Genomic DNA, 12,822 nt, shown 5'->3' with positions numbered 1-12,822 from the left:
ATATGAATTGCTAACTGATTACAGAAGTATTGAAATTTAGCCATTGTTTCGTATTGCTTAATGATGTCGTTATTCATTAAAATGATATATCTAAACTTTGTGTTTGTACTCATTTATAGGTGCCATCTAACGTACCGAGCATACACATCTACACGACTGGTGAAGGAGTTGCGGTGATTGACGTATGTTCTTTGTTGTTCATTCAATTAAGAATGAGTTAAATCCCACCAGTATATGTGTTTGTGACAACTTCTGTCTAGCACGAATAGTGTTTTGATCCTTCAATATGGTCTCTGTAACTTAGAGTCAAAGTAGTAAAATATGTCTTCAGAAGTTCAAACAGCCAAATTCGATTTTTGGTTTTAGCAAAATAATTATAATTCGATATATTCTGTAGCATCACAGTGTATAGGCCAGAGTTGGCAGCATCGATGTTTTAAAGGTCATCGACACAATAACAAAATAAGAAATGTTCGAGTAATAACGGAATGTGACGACATAAGTTCACAACAAGCTTTACATCTAGACACATGATGTCACAACGTTTACATTTTGATAATCGTTCAACTTACATAATGATACATCTAATAAACTTTGATAAGCGTTCAGCTAACATGATGATACATCTAATAAACTTTGATAAGCGTTCAGCTCACATGATGATACAACTTATAAACTTTGATAAGCGTCCAGCTCACATGATGATACATCTAATAAAATTTGATAAGCGTTAAGCTCACATGATGATACATCTAATAAACTTTGATAAGCGTTCAGCTCACATGATGATACATCTAATAAACTTTGATAAGCGTCCAGCTCACATGATGATACATCTAATAAAATTTGATAAGCGTTCAGCTCACATGATGATATATCTAATAAACTTTGATAAGCGTTAAGCTCACATGATGATCATGTTAAATCAAACATCAAATTAACTTATTTTCTAAAATGCTTTGCATTATGGAGTTGTATTATTAAAGTAACAACAGAGAAAAAAGCAAGAGGGATTGCACAAGGACCTAGTTTTAAAAATCAAGTTGTGTTACTTTTCCTTTTTAAATACATCACTGTTGTGTCATAGAATTTTGCCACAAAAGATATTTCAAAATGTGCATAATGTTTTATTAAATTTTGGAAATGAACAACATACTGTTTATTAGTTGGCAATCTCGATTTTCGAACGTTGTCTTGAAGCTAAATGTTTAAACATTTGATTTCGTACCAAAGAAATTACAAATGAAAACAACTGCTCGAACACAAATACGATGTTATATCATGTAGTATTATTTGGATATGTATTGCAAAATAAAAGATGTCGAAACAATATAATCTGGGCAAGATTATATCAATAATAAAGGTCCTTCTTCGGGTTTCAGCATGTTTGCTTTTTAAGCACTGCACGTTGATTGTCATCATTTTTGTCATAGTTGTAAATTAGCTGATGTATAATTCAGGACAGCAGCAAATGTTAACATTAAACCAATATGCAAGTGATATTTTTTTGCAGCCGTATTTGGTTTAATAGTATAAATTTGATTTGAATTGTTTAAAATATGTACAGAAGTGTTGTTCCGTCCAAACGTCTTTTAAGTATTTCATTCATATCGGAGTAAAATCTTAATTCTCCGAAAATAAATATTCACAGTTGTTTGTGACTCTTACATTTTTTTTCTAATAGTCAGCGCATCGAGTAACAAAGTATAAGCATGTGTTATATCACTACATAAAAGTCCATATTTCTAAACAGTGTGCACCATCATAGCATTTTGTTGATAAAAACACTCAGCAAAACACAATAAAAGTGATCATTTAAATGAACAACTACATACTAGGTATATCTAATCGTCCCTTTTTATTGCTGTTTCTATAGAAGTATACTTTAGTTAATATTGTCACCAAATAGTATGTCTATATTGTCACCAAATATGAGGAACTATAACAAGAGATGTCACAATCCTTAAAAATGATAGATAGTTCTCACATTCTTGATGGCCCTTGCTCGGTGTTATTTTTTGTGTAATGTGTATAAAGCATATACTATATAAAGCATATTAATTATTGTATCTTATTTCTTAGATTTAAAGGCTTATATAGAAGTATAGTTTATATTACCATCTAAAAGGCTGGGGAAACGTCACAATCCTTATTAGGTATAGAACGTCCACATATGTTTTGGATGGTCCTCGTACATTGTTATTTATTATTGTATCTTATATAATGCATATTCTGTGTTTGTTGCATAGTTTTAACGGCATGATACATGCATTTCAGGTTACGACCTCGTACTATATCCAAAGCGATCTGCAAGACCCGCGCATCAGTATTTCTGCATCCATTATAAAGGAATCCCTCAACTCTATCACTGTGCACAACTGCATGCGGTACTTGTTCATCAATTATAAATAAAACTACTTTTTATCTTGGCATGATACATTGAACCATGTTGAATCGCATTTCAATAGTATCTTAAGTAGCCCTGCTTGCTCAGTCGGTGGGGTGAAGTTTATACAACACAATAACAATTCATGTGTTTTGTTTTTGCGATGTATCATCTGTATCGCCAAGAACAACTGGACTGGGTAACAGGTCATTTAAGTACATACACTTCGGCGGGCTCATCACATTGATAAACATTTACAATACAATATACAACTGTTTAATATAAAAATCAATCACACTATGTTCTAGCCACATTAAATGGTTCGGTCCAGCTCGTGTCTCATTTGTATTTAAACAGTCAATAAATATTTAAAACATTAATATATTCCTACAAAAAAATATTCTAGAAACATACTATAACCAATTGTTGCGAATCAAAATTGACTCAAATAAACTCATACTTGCATGGGTAAATGTAACCCAAAACCTCTCTACACAGCTTTCAAATTCCAATTACTGCAGACAGTTGTGATAACAAAATGCAATGTAACAATAAAATGCAGATAATGAGATGGTATATGTCAGCCCGAAAAGATATACATAAAAAATAGTTCAAAAACAGAAAGAGAACGAATAATGAAAATTCCATAACACCGCGGAACAATAACTGCTACACAAACCTGTAATAAATATAATTCCAAGTATATATATAACTTATTAAATTTATACAATTAGTTGGTCTGAGATATTCTCCTATGACCTTCGTTGGGGTTGTGACTTTTCCTTCACAATCGCGCGTGAGAGAGAAAACGCTTCCCTATAATAAATTGATAGATACAACGTCTAAATCTCAAAAGGTCAAATCAAAACGGGTCACATTTAACTAGCTAACTTTGCTTTTAAATTATACCTTTCATTGATGATGTTATAATTTATTATATAAATGTTTGCAATCATACTGTTTGATAGCAGATATATAATAAAACATAGTATTATTATTTAGGTATTCGATGTACAAATTAGATTTTCGTTTGATCATGCAATTGGCAGTCATGCTAATTTTTGATGCCAGTTCACTTAATATAATTAAGGCTTCATTTAATAAGTATTGCTTGCCGGAAACCAATATCTAAAGGGAAAAATCAAAACAGATTATATATGGATTATCGCATAATGTAAATATTGCTCCTTATTGAAAGCAAACATGATTTGGCATATTTTTGTCAATCTTTTTTTATATACTTTATTGTTCATACACCTTTAACCCTTCACATCATACCAGAAAAAAAATCGGGGTCACCAATAATAACAAAAATGACCGTACGTGTACATCAGCTACCTTAGGTAAGTTCAGTTTTATATAATCATTACTGTTCGCCTCACCTTACTTGTTTGTCTACATTATTTTTATTTCAAACAAATTCACTTTTACACATACAGTTGGACAGGACCGACGCCTAGCGGTATGCTGCTTATGGAAGTGGAAAGGCCAACTGGTATGATATATTTTTCTCCCACCTCCGATAAGTGGATCCAATAATTTAACCATGCTAGAAATTATTATCTTGCCCACGGGCGAAGATAAAATGCCCGTATTGAACTCCTTTTTAATTGTCGCCACATTGTAATTACCTCCCTTGGTGAAGACAGTCGTCTGTAGCATCATAGAAACCTTGTCTTGTGGCAATATTTAGAATGCTAATTAACTATTCCTCGCTTCAAATGTCACCATCAAAATGTTTTCACGCATATTTCAAGAAATAATGTTCCACTCTCCTCCGAACTATTTAAAGACCGATTTGACTAGTAACATAGCCTGAATCACTGCGAGCATATCCATGACAACCACGAATTATCAAATATCCATACGCTTTTTTTTCATTACGCACAAAAGAGTTCCAACAAAAAATACATTTTTACACCATTTTGTTTAACTTAAGTGGAAGAAAAAGCATCTTCCATAGCCGCTCGTGTAAGATAGGTTCATCCCGACCCTCGCGCGGTAAACCTCGTTTCCGCAAAACACCCTGCGCACGAGTCGGAATGAACATATCGTCCACACTTTAAGCCATGGAAGATATTTATAATCTTATCAGTCAGAGAAAGCAACGTAGATTGTTATTATTTTTTTTAATTCTTCGTAAAACAAAGCATTGTTTCGACACCATTTAAATATTTGTCATGTCTGTCAAGGGAAGCAATATTAAATGTTTTATTCAGAACAACAAAATAGGGTCAATTTGTATGTACCTGAACCATCTGAGTGAATGCCAATACTACTAGTGTATCTTTATTTCAGGCTTCATGACGGATGTCGACAAACTCAACGTACAAACCACTATCAAACGACAGGAAAGAAACGGCCGGTTTCATGTTCTTTACTTTGATAGTGTATGTACATGCTCTTTAATATCTTAAAATAGAAGGACGTTGTACGTCAATGAATACTAAAACCAATGACCATTACTTTTTGTATTCAAATGAAAAAGTTTTACACATTTAAAGTCATCACGTTCCTAAATTGTTCTTCGTTTTTGTCATTATGGGTTTCAAATTGCGTTCTTTACTATAAACATATATATAAATGATATTTTAAGCTAGCGGTAAATTCGCAAGTGTGTGTAGATGTCAAAATGGATCGTTCGGACCCTGTTGTGAAAAGCCAAGCATGTCATGTGATGGTATATGACTACTACGAGCCATGTAAGTTGACTGAAAAGTCATCATTGAGATTGAACTATACATGTTTCATTGAAGATTCTCTAAACATGATCAGCTTTTTACTACTGTACTGATTTTCCTCCTATGCAACGGTAACCGAGGCTCTGGACCCCTCTATGAGATTACACATTGGAATCGAACAATATGACATGCTCTGCGGATTAATTCGAACTAGCCATTTCGTCTTCTTTCGTGTAACGCTTTGATTTCATTCACACCGCCCCTTTTAATTAAGCGGAGTGGGATTAAAATTTAAGCGCGGATTGGCGCAATTGTTAGTTCGTTTGTGTTATACCTCGTGTAGTAGTGCGGGTAAAAATACCTGTTTTTGGCTTCAAAACTTCTTCTTTAAACGATGCGGTGGATGCCGAAATATCTTAGCAGCCATTAGGTGCGAGCGGTCTTAACACACTCTTACACCTTTTTCGTCTACTTTTGCATAGGCTAAAAATTAAATAATAATTTAGAAACATTATCGACCTAAACCAAAAAAAATATAATTATACTAGAACTTATATAGTTTGTACTTTACATAAGCTGCAGTGTTTATGCCATGCTACTGTTATAAGTGTTAACCAGATGCCGACGGTCATTTTATTTTATCAAATGAAAAATAGTTGAACTTGATGTAAAATAATGTATCATTACAAATTATATTCGACTTTTTTGTATTAGAACCATACGCTAACATGGGAGTATTTCATGTTCACGAACTACTTTTTGTTTTCATGTGATGCTGACACAACTAGGATAATTGAAATCTACTTATAGCTGAATTTATTTCAGCTTACCAAGCTGTTACAACCTACGAGTCGGGAATTCTAAAAAGTACAACTATTTGCCAAGTGTGCCCCTTGTGTGAATGGTGCAATGAGCTATCCTTTCCGCAGGTAAGTTCAAGTTTAAAGTCATAGTGTGTTGTTTAAAATTATATTGTCTTTACATGCAAGGATGATTTTTAAAAAGTCGCACAAAAGCAAATTTTGGTTATTATAAAAAAAAACAATTAATACAAAAAAGAACGAAACATGAAAAGCATAACAATGAAAAAGGTTTCTTAAGCATCCTGTTGAGAGGAAAATCATAACAAATTCCGTTTTCACCCGATTTGTTTGTTTCCAATTTTTGGATTCAAAACTACATATATGAAGCATAATTTTATTCCGCTTATCTGTGGGTTTGCATCACTTCGATTTTAAGCGTATTGTATATTTCGCATGCGGTTGGTGGTCTAGTGTGTTGTAAATTCACGCACGAAGCGATAACTGATACAGTCGCACATATCAACCGGCTAGCATAGTTTGCCTTAAGTATACCTTTAAACGATTTTAAATACAAATGATAATAGTTTGTTTTGTAAAAGCATTTACGGTTAAAATTCCTACATTTATATATTTCGCCTTATATTTCGAAAGTATATTTGCGCATCCGCACTTAGCTTCTCTGTGGTAAAGTATAAGACAATTCAATGAGTAATTGATATTATTCTTTTTGGTTTCACTTTATGTTTAAATCATGCAATATGTTAATGGATTTGATAATCATTTTCAGATTGGTGTTGGTCGGTAAAGCTCTTCTCAATTTGATTGAAAGATTGGTAAGTGTAAGAAAACTAAATAAAAGTCCCGAAATTTGTTGCTTTGTGACAGGGTTTTGGGGTGCCTATCAATCCCATCCTGTGTGTGTGTCCGTCCTTGCGACATGTTCTATGTGTTTTGTCATAGAATTATTTCCATTCTAAATACCAACTATCAGAAACGTTTAAGTTTTGTATAAAGTGATTTATGATGTGCAATAGTGTTTGTTCTCTGGAGCTAGGTCTCAATTAAGAACCCTTATTTAAATTTAAGTTTGGTGGTATTTCGCATACCTTGTTATGGTTTTCCGAAGTCCGGCCAACTTCGTGGTATTTCGCATGCCTTATTAAGGTTCGCCGAAGTCCGGCCAATTTCGTGGTGTTTCATATGCCGTAGTATGATTCACTGGAATCCAGCCAATTACACTATACACTGCCTGTTGAGCTTTTATTTGCTGGATTTCGGATCATTTTCGCGGTATTCCCCTTGCCAGTTCGCCGAATTACATTCGCAAATAATCCAACAAATTTGACAGTAATTCAAGTCACTTGAGAATTAAAAGTGATTAACACTTTTGAAAGAAAAACGTTTTCCCCATACATAAGTAATGCACATATAAGTATTATTTTGATAAACTATATAATGCTGTTAACAACGAATGTGAATTTATCACTACGTATGGGTCCAATGTAAAGTGTCGGAATAAGACTCCAGCGATGCATTTAAGAATAGTTGTCAGTGCTCCAAGCGGTGTATATTGGAAATGGAATAGTAAACTGAAGTGGATTATAATTTTCAAAATCGGAAGACAACTTTCAAACTAATCATGATCTTGAAAGAGGACAATAATTATATTCCAAAAACCGATATTTTCTACGAGAAGACATTTTTATAACACGAAAACTGAATTTTAGAAATGCGATTATCTTTAAGAGTAGGGCAATGACACTCCGCAGGGGAAACTATTCAAATGTATTTATAATTGTGTGAGCTCAATAAGCTCTACAAGGGCAATATTTATAAAGTCAGGATGAGTAGAGCACAATAACTCCTTATATTGCCATTGAATAAACATGTGGTTTTCGTCAGCAATAGCACTCCAATAGAGCAATTAGTTTTCGATAAACGAACGCGTTTATATTTACGTGTAGGGGACACTTTTACAAAAGCGGTGTTATTAAAATGTTGTTGGTAAACTTATAAAAGTGCTGCTATTAAAGAGTAGGCAGACACTTCACGAGACAATGCAATTAGGAGCATTCGATAACTCAATCAAAGACGACACTGTTTAGGCGACAATACTATGTATTAGAAGTCGGAAGCTTCACAAAGGTGATATATATTATGAGTAAGCGATATCTTCACAATGACGATGCTGTTAAGGAGTAGCAATAAATTCACAATGGAGATGCTATCAAGAAGAAGTCGACAACTGAACAAGTTCGGTAGTCGTTAAAAGAAAACGACCGCTTCTCAAGGGAGACACTGCTTAGGAGTATGCTTTAACTTCCCAATCGCGATAATGTTCATAGGTTTGCGATGCTTTCTCAAAAGCGATACTAATTCGGACTAAGACAAACTTCAATACGGACAAGGTTCACGGGAAGAGATAATGATACTAAGGCGACTTTTAAAATCAATGCAATAAAGTTATTTAAAAGAATTGGATACCTTCACAAAATACCTTTCTGAGATAATAAATAAAAGGCAATACTAAACAAGTGACAACCATTCACAGACGATTATCGACAAAAGGTAAACTAATAAATGTTCTTTAGGAGAAGGCGAGTATTTCACATAGTTGAAGATAGGTGCCCGAAGGTGACGTCAACTGTCGCAGACGGAGGAACCGACAATATCCGACCATGTCACACGTTACCCTTTGCGGCACGGTGGGGTTGACGGGTAGGCCACTAAAGAAGGCGCAGAGCGTTCCTGTGTTTCGTGCACATTCGGTATCAGTTTGACACACATACAGCCAAATGTTAACATTACGTGCATCTGTGGTAAAATAAGGTAAATTACTTGGTTACCGTATATATATAGATACCGTAGTATGATTTAAGCTTGGACATTTATAAACGAATTATTCTTTACAAGGAATATATTTGCGCTCGGAACTATGATTTACTTACTCATGTCACCGGATCGAGATGTCAACAGCCGTGACAGGAGCAGGCATTTCAAACTCCATTTGCTAGAAGTTATCTGTACTCAAGGTAGTGTGGGCGCAATGAGGAAAGCGTCAATGGTCTGTCGACATCTCACCGTCGATGGCTCTCAGGGCCACACTCCACCCTTCCTTTTGTGCACACGATGATGTTGCATTAATACCAAAAACTTGATATCCTGAAAAGAATGCAGTTTTTTTTTAATGTGGCAGTAATGCACTAATTGTATCCATGCCCCCCCCCCCCCCAGGTCCGGGGGCATACCGGGGATAGCCGGTGAAATAAGCAGTGTTTTTACCGTCCATGTTACTCAACAGTTTTCATTGATGCGATGATTTGTTCTTGCGCCGACAATTTATGGGAATGTGCCTTACATATGATGTCCCCGGGGGGAAGGGGGGGGGGGTATCACAAGTTTGTCCCCGCACCGCAGGGATTTTACCTCGGATTGACTGAGCCGAACATCAAAGGAATTCCCCGGACCTAGGGGTCGTTGATACAATTGACTGGTGCATAAGACAAATTAAAAATACATTCTTCATTTTTGGAAGCATAAAATGCATACAACGTATAATAAAGCAGTCTCGCCTTGATTAAAACGCTAGATGGACATGTAAACATACCTAGTTTGTTATATATGTTATGAATGTACTGTGCTGTTTGTGGAGTTTTGTGCAGTTCTTCCATGTTTCTTGGTTGTGATATTTGTTTTTATGTTCTATGTCTTTTGGCGTTTGCCCAGTGCCATTAAACCGGGTTAATGTTTAAACGTTTTGTTACTGAGATTGTTTCTGTAGTTTTCGCAAAAAACATATGTACACAAACGATTTGAAAGCCACTTTTCGCCAGCTTAAAGGAAATATTGCTAAGCCTGTCTTTTCTTCACTTCAATAAACCGTGTATTTGTGCATTGACAGTCAGATGCACAATTTACATGATGACTATTGCGTGAGGCCCGAATTAAAGTATGCTGTTGCAATTAAAATATTGGCAGCATATTTCGCAAAATATTCTTTAAAATAGAAATACCTTTCTGATAGCTCAAAGCTTTATAATTATACATTTTAACAACATAAATACTTTACATTGTTTCGTTTCGTTTTAAAGTTTGCTAGCTTCATGTGTGGTTAATTTTCTTAGATTAGTATATGACCTATAAATAGACAATATCTCATTGGTCCAGTCGGCCATAATTGTTGCCAACTATATCTAGTTATCAGAATTATGATCTTAATATAGAATGTCTAATTATTAATTATTAATAAATTAAACGTGCTTCCGGTTTGGTTTTGAGTCTTAAATTCTTCCATATATCATTCACGGTAAATAATAGACGTATGTAATGATTTAATATGATTATAAATCTGACATACAACATATCTTAAGTAAATGGGATAGAGTATAATACTGTAAGAAAAAACCCTTTTCAACTTATGAGTCATTGAAAATGATTCTTAAAGCTCATATTCAGCTATAATCCCGTCGTTTACCGGCTAAACCTTTTTAAAGGGGTTTGTGGTATTTTGTGGTTTATTGTCTCTAGTTTTTTTGTCGTTTGGACTCTTGCATTGTGCCTCTCAAAAGGGCATTCTTAAGTTTCGACCAATGGGATTGTACCTTTTGGTTTCATTCCTTGTGTCATTCACATTTTATTAAATATATATCAAAGACCATTGCACTGTTTTGTTATACATTTGAACGATCAGCTATTGATACTTTGTTGTTGTTTTTTACACAATAATTACACACAATGAGAAATAGCTACCAAAACAAACACTAATCAATATTATATCCTGTGTTTATTCATAACTGAAGATATTTTATTTTACTGTAGCACATGTATAATTATCTTAACTAAATAATTATCACATTTCAACTAACATGTATTCTGACCTATTAGAATAAGATTATAATATATATACGAAAATATGAGGTTTCCACAAAACAGTTCCTGATGACAAAAATGATAGGGGTTGAAATGTATTTAATATAGGCGTTGACATTTATCAAACTTACTTAGAGTCATCACTATAAGGGTTTAATATCCATCCAGGTAAGGGTTGAACAATAATTAAGCTATAAGTTGAAAGGCTTTTATTTCTGTTAGGGATTGAACGGTCGTTAGATTGAAACATCTCACTTTGTGACCTTTATTTTTGAAAACTTTAGCAATACTTTAGTGTTGCGTTTTCTCAACTTCTGATGAAGAGATAACATTTTAATTGAATTGAATAAGGGTGAAGCTTCTCACCGTGTCTACATGATTTGTTTAATTTCAAGCGTTTGGATTATGTTAATCGTGGAAGAAAATGGTAATAGTCTAAATATGATTTAGAACTGTAACTAAAGCGGCTACCCCCGCTGATGAAAGTTACGGTTATGGAATAATAAGTTTGTCAACCGCACGACCCAGCACTTTGCAGGCGGACATTAATATCTTCGCATTTTGAGCTAGAAAAAGACAATGCATTCGACACTGTATATCCGAAACCCGGTTACACAAGTCTAATCAACCTTCAAAAATTCGGTCGAATACTAAGGTAAATTTCTCGATCATTATTACTAAGTGAGGAATATTCGTTCGGTGCAAAATGCGACAAAAGACAAACAAATGATATATACATGTTATGTCGATCAAGCCCATACCCCTCTACCTACAAGCGGATACTCTACCGAGACCCTATTAAAGCTAGCTCAATAGCGGATGGTTTTCGCGCCGCTATATATCGAATACCCGGTTAAATACCTACTTCATTTTTAGAATTTAGCCTCGAATGTCGAAGATTAAAGATTAAAGTCAATTGCTGGATCTCAATGTTTTCTATTCTAAATGAGTAATCTATGTTTGGCGACAAATATGACAAACCTTAAACTAGTTTACACGCCCATATACCCTATTACAAATACTTTGTTGCATGCGTTGTCCGTCTTGTTGTTTTGTACTTTTTGAGAAACTCTTTAAATGTGTGTTAGACTCCAGCGTTGTGCATTTCTTGGGAATTTAGGAATCCTTGTCAATTGTGTCGACACTGTATTTGTCTCTGTAGTTTGCATGTTTCATTATTATTTTCATATCGTTAAGATTACTTCAGAGTGCAGGGATAACTCGCTGAGACATATTTAGTTAAATAAATATATAATTGTGGAACATACAAAAGCGAATTACATGGTTCTGAATATTCATAAAATGATATCAATGGTTATCTATAACAAAATTCTAGTTAATAATGGATGCAGGATAATTGTTATCGAATCTTAAAATTGAATTGAAAGATATACAGAAGTACTAATGTTTTCTTTATCAGTTTTTAATTTTATTTTAATTAGCTTAACAAAAACACTCTAATTCAGTAATGGAGGTATATCGGTTTACAAAGAAACCATTATTGCAAATTGAGTGTAGCAAACCTCACATTTATACAAATTTTACTATTATAAATGCTACTTTTAGAACGAATTGTCGAGAAAATTGTCTAGCACTTGAAAAATAAATTGCGGGGTTGATGTCATTATAAGGGTATGAACGCAGTTGGGCTGGTCAAAGTGTTTGGGTCCGAAAGATTTAACACGTACTTTATCCAGTCAAACTGCGTTCATAGTCGATAGGCGCTTATTTTATTCAAGAATTGTTGAAAAGTACTTCATTTCACTATAGAAAACTTGCAGAAATTATATATCCACTCTGTTAATAGGACGACCCGACTGTAACCGGAGACAGTTTATCAAATTACGTCACAATAACGCGGGAAAAGTTCAACCACTTGAAATCACCTTTAAACGTAAAACTGCAACATTAATGACGACAATGAATTTAAAATGTCATAAATAAACTCTGTCTTCTTTTCTTATTTAATTTAATATTTTTTTTTGTGGGATCTGCGGACACAATACGAACAATAACAAGATAAACATTTTTCATGTTTCATGTATATTGTTATGCGATGATTCGCGATCCGGAAATATCCGAA

The 12,822-nt window shown here is 34.2% G+C and overlaps 1 protein-coding gene across 1 annotated transcript in view; it reads left to right on the top strand.

The window, feature by feature from the left end:
* Positions 1-12,822, top strand: part of LOC128222331 (CD109 antigen-like) — a 119,124-nt gene that overhangs the window by 94,222 nt on the left and 12,080 nt on the right. The window contains exons 11-15 of the mRNA XM_052931310.1: positions 120-182; positions 2,278-2,387; positions 3,826-3,881; positions 4,685-4,776; positions 4,983-5,088. Coding sequence (XP_052787270.1) covers positions 120-182; positions 2,278-2,387; positions 3,826-3,881; positions 4,685-4,776; positions 4,983-5,088 — 427 coding nt within the window. The remainder of the gene's footprint in view (positions 1-119; positions 183-2,277; positions 2,388-3,825; positions 3,882-4,684; positions 4,777-4,982; positions 5,089-12,822) is intronic.

Source organism: Mya arenaria, chromosome 16 (assembly GCF_026914265.1).
Source record: "Mya arenaria isolate MELC-2E11 chromosome 16, ASM2691426v1".
In the NCBI taxonomy this organism is placed as follows: Eukaryota; Metazoa; Mollusca; class Bivalvia; order Myida; family Myidae; genus Mya; species Mya arenaria.
This window is presented reverse-complemented; position numbering and strand designations above follow the sequence as displayed.